Source organism: Argiope bruennichi, chromosome 3 (genome assembly GCF_947563725.1).
Source record: "Argiope bruennichi chromosome 3, qqArgBrue1.1, whole genome shotgun sequence".
NCBI lineage: Eukaryota > Metazoa > Arthropoda > Arachnida > Araneae > Araneidae > Argiope > Argiope bruennichi.
This window is the reverse complement of record NC_079153.1, coordinates 14436571-14457087: the sequence shown is the minus strand read 5'-3', so window position 1 is coordinate 14457087 and position 20517 is coordinate 14436571. Positions and strand designations below refer to the sequence as shown.

The following is a 20517-nucleotide window of genomic DNA, read 5'->3' as shown; positions in this document are numbered from 1 at the left end:
TTGAATTTCACATTTATGCATTTTATCTCAATATTTTCCATTGTCTCTATGACTTAATGATGTATTCCCATCAGTTTTGTAAAATAAAAAGAGTCTGTGTTTTATATACCCATTCAAATAAAAGTCATCTAAATTGCATCAGTTTTTGTCTTCTCTATATTACGAAATTAAATATAAAATGTCCCGCATGAGCCATAATTATACCACAAGTTTGTGCAGATAGTTCTCCCGATGACTATTTTGAATTCAACACTCATACAATTAATCTCAATACTTCTTTTTAAAAAATTTCTGTATTACTTCAATATAATGAAGTAATCACATATGTTTCGGAAAATAAAAATAATTGCCTGTATTTTAAGAAATTAAAAATTTGATATTTAACCATGAATTAGAAGAATTATCAACAAATGAAATAATTAAAAAAATATTTAAAGAATTATTTTTTATTAAAGTTTTCAATGTTATAATTATTCCATTATTATTTGCTTTGCAGAAGAGTACAATATATAGCAATAAGAGATTAATATTCTTTTCAAGAGAAGTATGCAGGTTTAAAAAAAATTCTTTTTGTACAGAACAAAGATTTTGTATTTATTACAAGATAAAAAGAGAAGACATTATGGATTCTCTCTGTAATCTTTTTTTTAATATTATTACACATTTTTAAGGTTTTATACTTGAAAACGTGGAATTTTATTAATCAATTTTTGAAATTCTTCCTGGTCCCTTACATCTTTGAAATTTTGTGCAACTTAGGGTTCTGTTTCAATTTTTTTTGAGAAATTAATTGCCAATCAATATATTTAAATCAATAGATTGATTGACAGCTATTTTCTGAAAAGATTAAAGCAGTATTTTGCATCTAAAGCTGACATGTTGGTTAAATTATTAATTTATGATGCTAGATATATTGCATGATGAATTTTAGAAATTATTTGATTTCAAGATTTAATAATGAATAGTAAATTAAAATTGAAAAATAGAAAACAGTTTTCAAAAATTTCTCTTTTTAGTAGTATGCTCTTTTCAGGAATAGCTCTTATTGAATTTATTTAATATTTTTGGAAATTGGGTCTGCTAAATTCAAAACATTTTCACACTCAATATTAAAAATATTACAATTTTTTCCTAGATTTTTTTATAAACTGTGGAAATGTGTGGATGCTTATTGATTTATGTCCTTTAGAAATAAATATTTTAAATAAAAATTTTAAAAAATCATCCGAATATCCATACAATCTTACGGAAAAAGAGGCAGTTTATTTGTATAAGAATTAAATTTAAAAATATCAAGCTTATTTTATCGCCAAAAAAATAAAATTATTTATTTGAAAAATATTCCAGATAAAATGATTACTCCCTTCGATGTGAGAAAAATATTTCTTGTTCTTGCTAAAGTCAATCATAATTTATTTTATCCTATTTAGAGTGACTTTATTTACGTCAATCAACGTTTAAGTTTGATGCAATTTAATTTTAGTTAATTCTCTTACGTTGCTTATTTTTTTTCGCATCGGTTATTTTCATTATTTAAATGATAAAAAGAGAATTGAAAATTCCTTGGAAATGAATGAATGCATTTTTATTTTCAGAAATTTAATTTAAATCCTTTCAAAGTGAAGGAAGAATTTATATCAGACTGAACTTAAATATGAATCGTAATTAATAATAAATGAGCAAGATAGTGATAAATTTTGAGCGGGAAATAGCAATCCGAAAAATCATTAAAGTACTACTTGGAGTATTATGAAAAACATTTAACGTTTTAATTTAATCGCGAAAACTATTCAGAATCCATGATTACAAGGAATTAGACGTTTTAATGAAAAATCTAGAAGCAGAGTTTATTTCACCATTCTTCATATATTAATTATTTTTCATTGTTCTCTTTTGTCATATTTTATGAAACAGAATACAGCAACAAATGTAATCTAAGAATATTATAACTTGGAAAATAAACATTGATCGAATATTATATATTAAATCCCACAGAATAATTTTATTAAAAAGACTGCTATCATATTTATCATGTTGGCAGTTGAAATGCCATTTATATCTTATGACAGATTTAATATTTGTTAGAAATTTTATCGCAATTACACGGAATAGATTGATTCGTTTAGATACTGTTTAGATCTTTATAAATTTATTCATTGTAATTATAAACCAATTTAATTTTTAAATGGCCTATTATTCGTTTCCTAATTAATTTTGTTTTATTTTTCAACTCTATGTTTATAATGGAAACCGAAGAAAGTTACAAAAATGAATGATTACAACTACAAGAAACTTCAATATCCTTCCATTTGTTCTAGAAAGCATCTAATGGTGTAGATCGTTTTTTTTTCTCATATTGTTGCCATTGCTGTATAAAACTTTTTCCGAAAGTTTATAGAAGGAACAAGAGTGTACAGACAAATCATAAAGAAAAATAATTCGGCATAACATTTTACATTTTGTTTGACTAGTTAGATTAGAGTTCATATTGGGATTGCACAGTATTATTATGGGACAGAACTTGCAATTCTAAATTATAATACGATCATGAGAATAATATCCTAGAGAGCATTTAAGCCGATAAACTGCAATGCCTCATCAAAATGAAGGTACATCGGCTAGGGAAGACAGATTCAAAATAAATATGGCAGCACGACAAAAACTTGACCTACAATCACCTGTAAATTTCACTAATTTCCTTTCAAACGAAAGAAGTCATCCTGACTGATCTGTTCTCTTGTATTAAAACCGTCTAATATCTTCAAGGTGGTTTTGATGGGCACAAGTTATCACACCACCCCTTTTTTACGAAGCCTTAAATTTCGGGCTTGTTTAAATAGGATGGGCAAAGTGATACTAGAAGTAACTTGGCATCGAATATTTCGATGTCAAATCATTGGATTATCCATCGAGAAATCAAGACTCTCTCATCGTTCTTTCTTATTTTTAGAAAGCAGCCAGTGAAATTCCTTTAAATGTCAATTTTATTGGAGGATGCCAAATTCATAGTACAAATTTAAGGTGGAGAGGTATTAGAACAAATATAAGAATAATACTCAAACAGGAAACCTAGCTAAAAATCCTATATGTTGGCCAATCTAAATGGATGAAATGTTTTTACCTGCAGGAACAACGAAGAACAAGCACGGCACCCTTTGCTGCCCCACGCTATTTCGACCCCAACAGAGTAGTGTTCCGAAATCACTTTCAGATCGAGGTATGTAGTGGACTTGACTTTTCGTCCCCGAAGTGAAAAGTGAAGTTGGCACAAGTTCCAGATTTCCTGATGAGCTATTGAATTCCCACCGGAATTTAACATCGTCTGGATCTGCTTCCACTTCGCATGAGATCTGAACCGGGTAATGAAGCATGGCACCGTAAGTAGTTTCTTGGTCCTTCTTACACACAGGGGAATCTGTAACAGGAAAAAGACAATCAAAATTTATATAAATGACAAAATTGAATGGTTTTAAAAAAGAAAAATTGAATGGCAATTTTTCCAGGAACAAACATTGAATCTTCGATTTTGTGGCTTTAAGTTTCACTTTTTAAAACTGCACCTAAGAGTATGTAGTTTGATATGCAGAACTAAACTAGTATTGAAAATTGTACAATTGATTACTTATAATGTACTAAATAATTCTAAAAACCTTCAGCGTTTATAATATTTTCCAACTTAAATAGAGTGACACAATTTCACTAATAACATTGTTACAGCCAAATTTAACATAGCAAATATAAAGATGGATAGGACTAAGTATATTCAATGAACCTTTCAAATACTTAAAATCAATGTTCAAAAATCCAGCAATGCAAAAAAAAAAAAAAAATAGTGCACAATAATTTATCTTTTATTTATGGAAAGAAGTAGAAATGATGATGCGTGTTTCTTAGATTACAATAATGTATACAATAAAATGTCTCAAATTCAAATGTGTGAATATTTGCGCTTATAAAACTCGAAACTTAATAGTAATAGAGCAAGAATTATAACAATGTAATTAGCATTAATCAAAGAGCTCCTTAATCTTTGTTGCATTTAATAGCTCTGACAAATTTGAAACTGAACTTCAGGGCAATTACTCTTTTTTTTATTGTCCAGCGAGGCAAAAATTTAAATTTTCTGGAAGATTCTCCTACCTCGAGTTTCTTTAAGCTTCAAATTTCAATTATAAAAAGCAGATACAGTTTCAATTCATTTGCGTATTGGGCATACCAGATTCACTCATCTTCAGGTTTTGCTTGGTAAATAACCACCGTAGTGTCCCCAATATGATTGTTAAATATCTGGCCAACATATACTGTCAGAATTTCCAAATTTCACAGCCCAGATTTTGCAAATTTTTGAAAAGCCCAGTATTCTATTATCTTCCTTACTTGATAAGAAACCTCATTTTCAACTCTTTGTCTTTTTAAGATCCATAAGGTTTTACCTACTTATTTAAACCTGCTAATATTTTAGAGTGTCTTTTTACATTTTTTTCGATGAATGTCTTACATTGATATCTTACTACTTGTGGCAACATTTTACATTGATATCTTATTACACCATAGTTCTTACTACAGAAAAACTTAAAAATATTTAAAGCAAAATGTCATTGCCAAATCTCAAAAATATTACCAAGAAATGTCATGAAATCTCCAAAAATTATCAAGTTAGATCTGCTTCAATATTTTTACTTCTCGACCTTTATAAATACTAGTTCCTATATGCCTCACAGAATGTTGCAAATTTGCCAATATTTTTTAATTTCTATGTTGAAACTGGTCATTTGCATAAAATATTATGGCAGTTTTAATGTCAGAAGTTACTCGATTTATAATCGGATTCCTCAGGGGAGGACGATTTTCATCATCGAAAGACTATCAAACGCATTATTACAAGAAAAGCTCACTGTAACAACTTCTAATGTTGACACAGCAAATTTGTACTCGGTGCTTTGTTTTATCAAAATTCCATTATCAACTCCAGAAGTTCTTGGTAATCCTAAGGTAACAGAAATGATTAAATTTTTTTTAATCCATTTGAAATAATTTGCTTATCATTTTTTAAAGTATAAAAGAAATAAAAGAAATCTTACATATTCTTATAACGGAACTTTATTAAGAAATATATTCATTTTAGAAATATATCACAAAGCGACTTTGTACTTTGTAGTCTTTTGAATATGTTGATGAAACAGAAAATAAAATAATTCTGAGGAGAATAAAAATATATTTCTTGAAATGTAAATAGTCTAAATTTCTGATAACCATAACCGTCTGCATTTAATTCTAACAATGTAAAAGGATTGTCATCATTTCTATGAATAATTTTCAGATTTAGAAGTAAAGAACTTAATTTGACGAAAAATGGGGATAATTCGATAAACAAATAAAAATTTATTTCCAGAAGATATAAATTTAATTTCAACTAACAATATACTTCTTAGACATCAATTAACAAATGTGATTCAACAATATACAGATAGAGAAAAGTAAAGCTCCGAATAAATTTTCATTTCTGAAATAAAATATTCAGACAGATGTAATTCGATTCCAAAAAATTTTCAGTATGTGGATTTGAATAGAAAAAAAAGTATGAAATTTTAAAACTCATAATATTTTCTCAAAGAATATGAATTTCATTTTTATAAAGTTAATAATGCATTTTCGTGCTTTCATTTCGTAGAAGATTTATAACTGGTTTTTACAGATAATTTATTAGATTCAAATTATTTTCAGAGTTGTAGATTTCATTTTGTTTTCATCCATCTCGCTTCTACAGGTAGAAGTAAAGGTAACAAATAATAACGGAAAATCATGCAGTTAAGAAGTTTTTGAAATCACTTCCGATAAATTACCTGTACTTTAATCAAATAATCAATTCTGTAAATCTTATTCATTTAAAATACAAAAAAAGTATTTTTGGAGAAAGCATTTTGGGTCGTTATTTTAAAAATAATACTAATAATGGAAAAGTGCATCATAAATTTGAACCATAATTTCAATTATTTCAATATACTAACATATCAGTTAGTTCTATCATCGTCTGAATATCTTTCAGAATATTATAAAAATCAGTTGAGTGAAGTATTGCAATAAGCTATGATTGATCTAAAATCTATGTAAAATATTGAACCAATTTTGTAATAACTGTTGTCTTCAATCCATGTAGTTTTGCGACTGATTTTTTTTAACTTGTATTACTGGCTTAACCTAAGGTTAAATCGATGACTCAGCTTTAAAACATATTTAATATTAAAATATAATATATTGTTTAACAGATCAAACAAGATATTATTATGAACTGAAAAAACATTTTCTAGTAATTCTTGTGATGAAGAAGAATTTAAGATGAGAAAGAGGAAGCTAATTAATATGTCCTACTCGTGATAAAATCACGATGGAAAATTAAAGCCATCCCATCATAGTTCACTATAGTTTTGCAACTCGATTTTAATATCAAATTCGGAATATTCAAGTTTAGTTCAAAATCTGCGTGTGAATAAAAAGGAATACATGAAACATTTTCTGGAAATGTTCAAAAAAATAATAATGCTATCCCAGTAGTTGATCATTATTACCCACAGAATAAGACTTGCATTCCGCTCAACGATTTTATTCTTCTTAAAAGTGTAGAAAACATATCATAGACAGAATGTTGACTAGAATAGTTAAAAAGTATCCTGAATTCAAATATATTTTCTTTATTGACACGAAAGACCGATACAAAAAATGATGTTGGTACTGAAGAAAATGTTTGACATGTAAAAATCAATTTAAAAAAATTTGTCACCGCAATAATTATTTAAAAACTGATAAGAAACATATCGAAATTGGCCAGGATTAAAATAATCAAAAAGTGCAGCTAATTTTTCTGTTTATTAAAGATTTGTTCATATTTCATTGTAATTATTGCTTGAAGTCACGGTTTGAACAATCTTGTGGAGGATTTTTTTTTTTTTTTTTTTTTTTTTTTTTTGCCATCTTTTATTTCATGTAACATTTTTAACTGGCTGATTCAGCTTCAAAAAATATATGCACTATGCAGATTATCGCTGCATATAGATTATGGTTTTCAGCTTAAAAATCCTTTCTGAACATTGCCATGTTGTAGAAATTTGAAAGAGGATGCAGTGATCATCTATCTTCATGTCACGTATCCACGATTCAAGAATATGAAGGCCTCCACAAAATAGCCCTCAGGTCACTTCAAAATGAAACATTAATTTAACAAAAACAATAGTTTCTTATTATTTTTTGGCCCAAAAAAATTTTTTTAACAGCAAATCAATAAAAAGAAAAGCAATTGGTGGAAAAGTCTTAGAAAATCATTTAAACACTTGATAGAAAAAGAATAATAAGCGTCGCAGTAGGTCATGATTACCACCCAAAGAACACAGCTAATTTTTGGAACTTTTCAACGCTCTCGAACAAACCTGAAGCCGGCAATCCCACCACTTTCCGCCTCATTTGAGCAGCACAGAGAAAAGATCTCCAAGTCATTTCCTCTTCCACAGACACACACTCATCCCCCCCCCCAAGACTAAACAAAGCCGCGCCGCTTTCGAGGGGACACTTCTCTAATATCCGAGCTTGTTTCCTTTTCAAAACAAATGAAACGTTGAAAAGTCATCCCACTCTATTATTCCACGTAATAAATGCAACCGCAAACTTCTTTGACAACAAGGCGGAACACTTCCGGCAATTTTCGGGTTTCCGTATTTGGCTTCATTCCCCCTCCTTTCGAATTTCGTTGCACGTCACTGGTGACAACAATTAAAACTTTTAAAAATAGTCGTCATCCCCCCCCCCCCCCGGCTGCATTGTTTGCCGCTCACCGTGTGTTGCTGAGTGAAGCGATAGATCAAGATAAAAGGGGATAGATTTGAGGTTCAATTTATAAAGGTTTGAAACAATGAGCAAATATATGAACCGAACGGCTTGATTTCCAAAGAATAAATAGTCATTTTATTTTATTCTTTCCTATTTGTAATGTAAATTATACCAAAACTTATTAGTAAATAAGAATTCTGATAGAGATTGTTGACATTAACTAGCGAATTAACTTCGAATTCGAAGACATTAGTGCTTACTGGCCAAATATTAATAGATACAAATATTAGCGTTACCAGTTCCAAATATTAAGTGTTAGTAACGAATTAAAAACAAATTTGAATAAAGAGACTAAAAATTGCTAATACTCTTTGTACTACTAAGTACACTGAATGGTGTATACTTTATTTAGTATGCAGATTTATCAATTTGTTTGGACACATTTATTGATTTACTACCAATACATATTAGGCATATCGTTTCTGGACAAAATGAAATAATTAATATTTTGAGATATAATGAAGGATTGGATATATAATGAAGATGTAATGAAGGATACGGATTAATTGATAAAATGTTTTTATTCAATAAATTTATATCTAGAAAAAATTCATCCAATATTTTTTTTAATTAACCAAAAAAGGAAATATAACAAGATAGTGCACATTTTAGTGCATTTGCTTGAAACTATCGGAAATAAAATATATTTCAGATTCAATGACAAATCTATCTGTAGGTTAAAAATTTAGAATAGATTTTTTTTTATCTATCTATCTAGCTACCTAGAATTAAAAGTGTTTCTATTTTTCTTTCTTTCTTTTCTATAATTGAGAGTTTAAAATATATGTATCGGATAAATACACCACACACACACTCATATATATATGGATGGACGGATTAAACACATTTCTGGCAAATGAAAAGGCGATGAATTTTTGAATAGTTGTTCCACGTTGTTGTTTTTTAATTACCACAGAAAAGGTTCAGTTTTGAGTTGCTTTTAAAACATTTCTTTTGAACATGATCAGGATGCTACAAATTCACCACAAGACCGAAACTAGAGTACGAGAACGAATTCGGAGGTCACATAGCTTTAAAAGGGGATTCTCCCTAAATCTAAATGATCCTTCTATACGCATATTGTTTATATGTAATGTAGATTCATATAGAATAGCTAATGTAGACTCTGCGAAGCAAGCACTCATCCAATTCAGAAATTTATTTATTTATTTTTTTTTACACATTTGAATTATATATTATATATATATATATATATATATATACCGGGTAATTACGAAATTTTGGATCAAGGTATTCTGAGGTATGCGTGCAAGAATTATATGAAAAATAACAATTAAACTCTAACAATTATGGTGTTAAGTCACAAATATTTTAAAATTTTGAAATGGCAACGCCAACTTACTTTGATTAGAATGTTTTCTCCATAGCAAAAAAAGCTTTCGAATGGTATTTGTAACTCGAAAATCATCAGCGGTTTACAGCCTAAGAAGAAAAGAGGAAAAACAGTGGTGTGTCTAACAGAAAAGTGAAGTTCAAATGATTTCGTTTTGCATGGTACGTGCTTTAGTTCCAGGTACCATCTGCCGGAAGTAAAGTGCCATCGTGCTTGAAGTAGATCAAGTAGAAAATTTTTGAAACGCAATACAAATGCTTTGCTTTCTGCTGCATCTCTGCTGTTATTGGTTGTTTTCTCTTTTCTTCTTAGTCTGTCTACCGCTAATGATTTTCGTGTTACAGGTAACCGTTACAAAGCTTTTTATTTTTTCTACTACATTCCGTTCTTTCACGAGAACACATTCCGTTCTCTTGAACACCAGGGTAGTTACGGTCTCATGTATCGTAATATTTTTTTTATAATGAACCAATTTATATAAATAATATTGTTTATTTGAGCAATTCGTTCGTATGAGTGTTCGTTTTGAGTGCCTTGTAGTAAGAAGCTGGCCATGAGGTGAATGTTCCCCAAATGCGTTGTCATTAGGAACCGGCTTTCTGTTCAAATAGTTCCAAGTTCGTACATGATCCTGCCAAAGGAAATGATCAAATAGTGGATGTGATGTACGCTAATCTTTCAGGGCTTTATGTGATTCCTCTGTTATGTTAAGGAAGTTTGGCCATGAGGTGTTATAAAATCTACATCAACTGCCAATGGTTCAAAATTACGAGGTCTATCCCAAAATGGCTTATATTAGCTTAGATGAGAACAAGTTAATGATGTTAAATTTCTTTCAGTTGAACTATTTTTAAATACATGTTTTTACAATAATTATGATGTAATAATGAATAATTCCCAAATTCAAATGATGCAAAAGATAAATTATTATTCAAAGATATTGTAAAAACTTATTATACTATTAAAATTCAATTATGTATTTTTACCGTGAAAACACTTCTAGAATTATATATTTGCAAGCAATCAAAGTAATCAAGTAGTGCAAAGCATTTACTTAATGAAAAATTAGTGTCTAATCATAATACTGAATCAAAGTCACCACGATTACTTTTTCTCCTAAGCTGACGAAAAAAGTAATCATATTTGCCTTATGAATAAGCAACGGAAATTAAACAATTAAGTGAGCTACGCTAACTAATTATAAAATTGGATTAGGTCCAAGAAAGACTTCTTTTTCTCCCAGTAGGATTAGCAGAAAATTTTGTTATTCATTAATGAATCTTGATGAAATAACTTACAAGAGCATGACACAATCAGTAATTTAACAAAATGAAAGAAAAGTGATAAATTAATGATTCATACTGAAGACAGATAAAAAAATATTTTCCATTAATAATTTTTCAGAATTTATTAATTTGATGAAATGTTTCATTAATCTGATAGTAAGTGTTGAAGGAAACCGTTATATTCCAGTAACGTCATGTTTAATTCTATATATGAGCAGTTTTAAGTGTAGGCAATGCATCAGAAATTCTAGATCACATCTGTTTGAGCATATTGCAAATATATATTTTTGATAGAAATAATAATACTTTTTTTTTGTATATTTGAAAATGTTACTGACATGTTCCTGATAATTAATTTCAGTAGTTTCTCAAGAAATAGCAAGAATGTTTGTTTTAGTTTTGATTAAATGTTTCATTAATCTGATAGCAAGTGCTGAAGGAAATTGTTATATTCCAGTAACATCATGTTTAATTCTATCTATGAGCAGTTTTAAGTGTAGACAATGCATCAGAAATTCTAGATCACATCTGTTTGAACATATTGCAAATATCTATTTTTGATAGAAATAATACTTTTTTTTTGTATATTTGAAAATGTTACTGACATGTTCCTGATAATTAATTTCAGTAATTTCTCAAGAAATAGCAAGAATGTTTGTTTTAGTTTACAAATATATTATTTTCCTCCAATTATAAATCAGCAACGAAACATGATAAAAGTGTTAAAATGTTACATATTTTAAAATAACAATTGCAACAAAATTATGTTAGCTTACCCTTATATTTATCTTCTAAATAATAAATAGGAAAATTCTAAAAGCATTACTCATAGAAGCAAAATCGAATTAATAAATTTCTATTTAGCGTTATTAGTAAAAGAAATGCTTCATTTCCAATGTTGTGCTTGGAATAGATGAATCAAAATGAAAAAAAAAAAAAAAAAAAGTGGCAGAGAGATTGAAAATTGCTCTTATTGTTGACTTAAAATTTATTGAGATACTTTAATTAATTATATATTAAAATATTTTAATTAATTAATTAATATTCTTTTATTAATTAAATAATATGCGTTTAGTAATTAGTGATTAATCTATATATTATTAATCACCATACAAATTTTTTCATATTTTAAATAATCTATTCTATTTTAGACATAATGCAAAGCCTTACAATAACTAATATGATTATATTATAGTACCATTTTTATAGCTACGTTTTAATAATAGAAATCTAAAAATACATAATTTGAATTAATAAATATTATTAGTTTCGTTATTTTGTAAAAGTGTTAGTTCTTATGAATTAAATTTACTTTTTCTTTTATTTTATTATTATATTCTTTAAACGAAACTTATGTAGCAAGATTAGAACAAAACTAACTTTATTCTACGAAAATAAGATGATTTAGTCTCTAAAGAAAAGCTATTATTCCAAATGGTAAAGAAAGAAAGAAAGCTAAAATTCATGATTCTTTTTAAGACTTTAAAAATAAAAAAGTGACTAATCAGATTGTAATATTTATTTTATATCAATTATATCCAAGTATGATTAAAAGAGAATAAATTCTATAGGATGAAAGGATTTACCAATTTATTTTCAAATAGAAAAATCTAATATATATTCATTATTAAGCAATTCCTTTACTAACGCTAATGTTACTTTCGTTTCGATGTTTTCATTAGATTCGATGTTTTAAGAAAAACAAATAATATCCTTACATAAAGTAATTAACCACAAAAAGATCGCAGTTTCTCCAAAAGTCATATTACGATTTTTAATTCTTCTTGTGTTGCAAATAATAAAAATTATAAATTGTATCCTCGAAAGAAATTAATTAGATAACCTAACAAGAAATTCATTACTCATTAATTTCTGTTTGTTATGCACTTTGAAATTCATTCATGCGAACGAAAATCAAAACTTGTTTAATATAGTTGCAGATCAGTTAAAACTGCCAAATAAGAAGGAATGTAATCACTTAAGTAGACGGAAATTAAATTTAAGTACCCGAAATTGGCAGCGGATATGAGACTTTTTTTTCTACCCACTTTTTTTTAATCCCTACACGAGGATATAATCGCATCAAAGAAATTCACTTTAGAGCCAAAAGCATAAACAAAATTGCCTAATTACTCATTATCCACTTAAGTAACTTGATTTTGATGGTTTTTTATGCAGCGATTATTTCCATGAGAAAGGAAATTGTTTTATTGCATTTCTGTAATTACTTCCTCGTTCCTTCGACAGTAAATTTGAAAAAAAAAAAAAAAAAAAAAAAAAAAATGTTATTCCCTACTTTGTTAAATGGCAAGAAGGATGGGAGAGATCAATAATCATTTTTATTAATCCATTATTTTGAGTTATAGTCTGAGTTATGAAAATGAAAGTGTGCCATTTTATTGAAGATCGTGAAATCGTTTTAAAAAGAGATTTCTGTCATTTTCTCTTCTTTTTTTTTTCTTTGTTAGAAAAGTTATAAATTAGTAAAAAAAATAATAATTAGTTTCCAATCCATTTCTTGTTTTTGATTTATAGAGTTCTAACGGAAAAGTATATTTGCTTTTTTTATTATGATAGAATGAAGCAACCCAATCATTTGTGAAAGAATTTGCTCTTTTATTTTTCTGGGATAAACAGAACAGTTATTTTTAATTTTTTTTTTAATTTTCCCATATACTTTGTATAGATAAAGAATAGTAATCGTCGAAAAAATTCGAATTCTATAGCAGTTGCATTTCTCTATCTTCTCTTTTGGATAATAGATGGCGATACTTATAGTCTGTGTATTTCCTGTAGGCTGTTCGTCACATTTTCTACCGCGTTACTGGTACCAGATAACCAATAACGAGGTAGAAAATGTAACCTTGAAACACCTACAGAAAATACACAGATTATAATTAGGTACGCATCCCATGGTGCACTGCGATTGTAAATATAATGAGATGAGATTATGTTCTGTTAAGGATGCGTGCGTTAATGTCTTGTCTTGCCTTTGTGTTTGTTTTGTGTGAAATGTGATCATTAAAGAAAGGTTGCCGAAAACATAGTCCTCTTGCTTCCACTGCACGGATCATAATGATCTTCATTCCACCACAACTCGAGATTTTGACGAATCTCCACTTTTGAGACTTCCTTGACTTCAAAAAACACATTTTTGAAAAATGTCTGTTTGTCTGTCTGTGACAAATATAATTTAAAAACGTTTTGAGCTAGACTGGTGAGATTTGGTATATGGTCTATATACCGAAATTGCAGATTTCTAACAAATTTCGAGCACATTTCGCTCAGAGGAAGTCTTTCTGCCCGACTCTTTGAATATAAGTTAGAATGATAACTACAGAACATCGACAATTAGATAAATAAAATTTTGTATAGAAATTTAATATCTATAATGCAGACACCGGTCAAATTTTGTGTCAAATCCAACAAAGGACGTTCTTTCGGTGTCTGTTTTCAGAAACCCGTTAAACGCGATAACTCAAAAGTGCAATGAGTTATATATATTTCAAATTTGCAATATGATTCGGTGACTACAAGAGTAGTTTTGTGCCAAATTTTTGTTTCAATCGGTTGGAAAAATGTATCAAAAACACAAATTCGATATTCGTATACTATTAACAGCATGGGAGTTATTAATTTCAGAAGAACTCGCCAAGTACCATATAATATAATTCAGTAAAAATGCTAAATTGACGCTAAAAGTAAATATTTCGTAACTAGTGTACGAAAATATTTTTATTATTGCAGCATTTTCCAGGATGACAAATTTACTAGAAAATATGCGAGACAATTTGGGGGGAAATCACTGCTGATGGTTTGTTAATAAAACACAAAATAACTTAACTGGTCAAAATATTTTTTTTTTGTTAATAAAAATTTTGTTTGTGCAATCTTTTTTTAAAATACTGTATATGCTAGCTAAAGAAATATGCGATCTTATAGCATGCTATGCAATTTATCTTATTTATCAATTAAACATTATGAGTTAATAAAGAAACAGACAAAAGAAAACAGATGGCTCTTTTAACTCGAAAATGGTATCCAATTTGTTCCACTTTTATCAAATATCTTCGTATTGCTTTGTAAAATCTATCGAGTAATGTTCTCATAAAAGAAAAGTCTTGAAGTCTGAGAAAAGTCTTGAAACATTTTTATACATTTCAAAATATTATATTTTTAATGCTCGACGGTAAAAAGTATAAACTGAATTCCTTAGAAAAATTCTATATTATATCAATCTTTCTTTTACTTTCCAAAATTCTATTCCAGACGCCAAAAATAGAATTTATCTCAATGAATAAGGAATTCTATACATTTTCTAAAATAAAAAATTATATTTTAGAGAAGAAAAAATATTAAAAAAATTATTATTTAGAGAAATTTCTGCTTTCTGAAGACATCAGTAACAATATTTAATTAATTACGTTTTACAACAATGCGATTAAAATTAATTGATTTAATTTCGGGATTAAATTCAGCTGTTTAAAGCCTGAATGTTATTGATGAAAATATCTTTTAGGAATGAAATTAAAATTGATTATTCCCATTTTGATGGATTCAATCGGAAATAATATTATTTCTTTTTCCAATTTTGGACTTTTGATTCATGTTAAAAAAAAGGAATATTATTAATAATTTTTTTCTAATTGGTATTCTTTAAAATATTTTTAATGAAAATTCTTGCAATAATTTTTCGAATATTAAATTAAAGGGACTTTTAATGGGTAGCAGCCTTTTTTCAGATGCAAACTTAAACAATTAGAAAATATAGCTAAAAATAATTTTGGAGCTTTATAGGCATAAAATAAACTGCGAAATTATCAAATATTTTAACTGCCAAAATTCTGAGAGAAGACATTGTTGAAAATACAACGTCTAATAAGAATCAATTCTCACGATTAGCTCAGAATTTACTACCTTAAATGGATCCCAACGCATTACAGATTATTACATTTTTTAATGGGAAGCTATCATAAAATGGGGGAACAACTGCAAATATTTGTTTAGCTTCATTCATTATAACTTAATCAGAAGGGTATGAAGATTCTTACATTGCACTCTTAAGTAGACGTGGTTACTTTCGCCTTGTCCTTCACTGTTGGTTGCCGTACAACTGTACCTCCCCCTGTTGCTCCTGTGGACCCTCTGGAGAACCAGCGATTGGTTGCTAACGATGACACCAGCAGATATATTGGTGACAAGTTCACGCCCTTCGAACTTCCAACCGGTTTCTGACACCCAAGGATTGGCCCTTATGTTGCATTCAAAGTATACATCGTTGCCTTCCAGAATGTTGGAATGACGGAGTTTGCTGCCAAGGCGGAGATTCAGTTGAGGAACATCTGGAAAACAAAGGAGTACGTTGTAAAAGGACAAGCAAAACAAAGGAGAATGTTGTATTTACTGACAACAGTGTTAGTTTTTTTTTAATTTAATTTTTAAGATGTGGTCCATAAGCTGGAGTGTAATTAAATACATGTAAATATATGATGCGACATGTATGTTAGAAAAATCTTTTAAACACTCTACAGAGCAAATCTTTGAACCTACATAGTTATTTCTTGGGTAGGAGAAATAGTACTTTGCATTACGTAGTACTTTAATAAATAAAAGTATTCCTCAATAAGTTAGGAGGCATATTATTGTAGAAAAGTCCGTTTTCAGACCATTTTTAAAAATATATAAACTTTTTTGAGGTATCAACTTTACTTCCATATAATGTTTTGCCTAATTTTAATGAATTTGTATAAATTATTATAGTATACTATTTGTATTATTTGTAACATTGCTTTCTATTGTTGCATTTTCTGATTTTATATTGACGCGTTTTGCAATGATATTAAATATATATTTCTTCTTAACGATATTAAATACATTATCGCTATTTTATAATGAAATGCAAATAAAATAAATAATGAAAATAAATTAAATATAAAATAAAGATTGGCCAATCAAGCCTAAAATATTATCATGTTAAGACGTTGAATCTGGAAGTCAAGAGGCTTCTTTAAATTATATTTATAAAAAGGCGTTAAATAATGTATTCAAAAATAAATGAAAAAATTTATAAAGGAGTAACCAATTATGAATATAATTTAAAGAACACGCATTTTTGATTAGGAGCAGTGTAAGATAAAATAATAATCAATGAAAGTTTAAAAGATTTCCCGAGTCTCTGTTGACATAGCATTAAACTTTGCCCTTCCTATTAAGGAAAAGAAAAGAATTATAAGAACATAAATGATACTAGCATATAAAGGAACTTAACTCTCAGTTATGTGATTATAGAAAATTCATTTAAAAAATGCAGAATTGTATGAAAATTTAAACATTATAAAGTGAAATCTATTTGAATTCTTAACTAAGAGATTAACTATTTTCAGTTGCCCAGGAGGAAAACGTCAAATACGAAATAAAAGGATCGAATAATATAAAGTTCGACTTCCCATCGTATAAGTTAGTCTGGGGCATTTAAGTGAGATTTCGTGGATGAAATTTTGCCTCCTTGATTTTGTGCAAAAATTCTGAAAGCTGAGTAACGTTTCACGTATCATCTACATCATTTGATCAGTGTCCAGATTTACAAGATCTCTCTCAAAATATTTGATATGTAGTTGGAAAATGGTACGTTAATGCAATATATCATTGAACTAGTCTCTTTATACATGCTCCACTGTAGAGAGACGATACTCTTTACAATTTTTAAAAAATATGAGAGCTGAAAGCAGAGTCGTTCGGCGTTGAAGTCTTATATGCTCTACAGAATAATTTTCATAATTTTTAATATCTCAAAAACTTATTCAACGAAAATTTCACAGACTCAATGAAAAATTCAGTTTTTAATTTTATTTTTAAAAGGATATAAAAGTTTACAATAAGAATATTTTATTTTTTTCATCTTATAAATATATTTCAAAAAATTATGAAGTTTAAATTTTAAAAAGTCATTTAGTAATTTGGAATCATATTCTGCAAAATATACTTGACTCTCCAACTATTAAATAAATAAACGTTCCTATTTTATGCGTTCAAATCTGACCGATTTATTTTGAAATTAAAAGATTAGAATGATCAACATTTTCATAATCTATTTCAATTACTCTTGAGAAACTCTGGGAGATGATTGGTTTCTTTGAGACAGTCGATGAAGTGATCTAAAATCACGCGCTTTTATAGAAGAGTGATATTGAAATTTTCATAAATTAGTTAGCTTTAGTGATTGATTTAGTTGATTGAAGGGCAACAACTTTTATTTAAAATATTAGCGTCTCAAGAATATTTTGTCAAATATCATTCACAGAGCAGAGGTTATATGTAAAAATTTTAAATTCGTAATTCATCAGCATTTATTGACTCAATTTACATAAAATATGATTATTTATTTCATTTAGACCATTTAGTTAGCAGATGGATGTCTATCACTAACGGTTTACAAAAAACTGTTAGACTTCAATTAGAGTAAACATTGTCACGTAGATACCTTAGTGTGGAACGCAATGCCAAACACAAGAAGTAGAGCTAAACCAATTTATTAACTCATCTCTGAACTGAGAATACAGTGACTGACAGATCTTCTGCTTTTATACTAGCAGGGAAAGTTCCAGAATACTTTTCTGGAGACAGTAAGAAAAGTCCAGAACACTTGTCTGGTAAACTAAAGAAATGTCTACAATCTTCTGGAACATGAAATAAAGGAAAACAGAAAAGCAAGGAATTAAATATTTACATAGACTGTGAATCGCATTGTCTCTAGCGGGATTCGAACTTACGATCTTCTGATTATGAAATCAGTGCTAGGACCATTCGACCATGGAGAGTCCACTACCTCTTTTCAATGCGGCAATATCTTGTACATTTTAAACCGTATTTGCCTTAAATAAAACTATTTCTTTTATTAGTAACAGATCATAGAAAACGTTTTCTTGCATTTACTTTTCAGAAAATATCATATTTCATATTTATTTCATTTCATACAGACACGTGTCGAAAATTACACTTTTATATTTTTAACTTGCAATAATAGTTAACTTATTTATATATTTTTAATTTGAGCTTTTGTCAATGTGATGACAACACATTGATAAAAGTTAATTTTCTCCTCATTGACGTGTAACGTGCTCGTGCAGCTTTAAATTTATTTTTATTTTATGTTGACAAATATAATTAAATTATATTTTAAAAATTCATCAAAAATAAAAATTTCATTTTTAGGTTAAACCATTAGTATCATTAAGAGGGATATTTTTTGAACTTCAATAAGATGTAAAATACAATTTTGTTCTGTAATGTTTTCGGAAACTATAGCGGAAAAATACCAACAGTTCGCTTAATTCTTAATTACTTAAAATTCTAATTAAAAATTGAAAAAAAATTGCCTTCAAGATGCACATTTCCAGCCTCCAAGTTATATGCGTTCCTGTTATATTAAAGCATTTTATCTTTAAAAAAAGTTGATTTATCGAATTACTAATATGGATATTGCAAACGATCATAGAAAACTTTGCTTTGCATTGATTTTTTTTAGAAAGTATCACATTTCTTATTTATTTCATTTTATACAGTTACATGATGAAAATGATATTTTCTATATTTAATTTGCAGTAGTAATTAACTTATTTTTTAATCAGAGCTTTTGTGAATGTGATGGCAACACGTAAATAAAAGCTAATTTTTTTCCATGCTCGTGCAGATGAAATTTTATTTTTATTTTTTGTTGTTAAATTGTTAAAAATATGATTAAATTATATTTTTAAAAAATCATTAAACATATATATTTAATTTACAGATTATAACATTAGTACCGTTTAAAAGATTATTTTTTGAACTTGAATATGATACAAAATTCAATTTTGTGTTGTAATATTTTCGGAAGTTGTAGCGTATAAACATCGAAATTTCGCTTAATTTTTTATTACTTAAAATTCTAATTAAAAATTCAAAAAAATTGCTCCGAGGTGCACATTCATGACCTCCAAAGCATACACGTGCCAAATTTGGCAGCTGTAGGTCGAGGCCTGTAGAGTGCCAACACACACGTACAAACATTGAGCTTTTTTATAAGTATAGATGACATGATTAATACTTCCTTGATACAAAGTAAATATATTACATCATTAGAGATTTAGCCTTTATTAAAACGTATCATAATTCATATGAAACTATTCGAACTAAAATGTCAGTTGTTGGTAGTTTAGATTAGTCGGTCCTAGTAAGAATATTTGTATAATTCAGTTCCATTGAGAAACTACTTCATTCTCTTCGAAACAGGATATAAATCTGACACTCAAAATGGCAACATTGTAGAGTGGAGTATATTTCTCCCCGTCCAAAAAGCAAAACACAAACCCCCTTCGCATGATGTGTCTATCTCGAATAATAAACCCTGCGTAGATTTCTCGTCTGCCTGCGAAAACACTGATTTCGCAACTGTGCCAAACAGAAAGGGAATGGGAAAGAAGCTGATAAAATGAATTATAAACCGAAGCAGACACCGAAAATTTCAGAAACTATCAATATAAAGCTGCTTCGAATGTGAATGCTGGCTGAATATATTTCCTGAGCTCGAAGTAGTAAAGGTAGTACATGGAATTGTGCTCCTTCTTCCCTATTCTTTATTTATGAAGGTGAAATTCGAGTTTAGCTTCTGCCTAAAAGTTCTTGGTGGGGGAATGAGATTTTTGGAAGAGATTCCCGGATATTCAATGAAAAGTAGGAAGGAACAATCTTTGCCATTCTTTTCCCTCTCTTAAATGAGTATCGATCTGTTTTATTTTTCAAAACACGGAATGGCAGCATCTAGAGAATCTAATTTAAGTTCAGCTAAAAACTCTTTCTTCAAATGAATGAATAAAATATAGCACGTGCTCTCGATACTTTTAATAAACTCGGTGTAAAAAGTATACGTATTTAAATAAAATTCTTGCCCTCTTCGTTAATATTGATTGCTCGCCAGAGCAATAATATTCTTATGTTAGTGAAAATTCCGAAGAAAGTCACGCA

The 20517-nt window shown here is 28.5% G+C and overlaps 1 protein-coding gene across 1 annotated transcript in view; it reads right to left on the bottom strand.

Moving 5' to 3' along the window:
- The window catches only part of LOC129963375 (nephrin-like), a 557730-nt gene that overhangs the window by 73532 nt on the left and 463681 nt on the right, over positions 1-20517 (bottom strand). The window contains exons 6-7 of the mRNA XM_056077710.1: positions 15570-15860; positions 3122-3415 (exon numbers count right to left, since the gene is read on the bottom strand). Of these exons, the coding sequence (XP_055933685.1) occupies positions 3122-3415; positions 15570-15860 (585 nt within the window). The remainder of the gene's footprint in view (positions 1-3121; positions 3416-15569; positions 15861-20517) is intronic.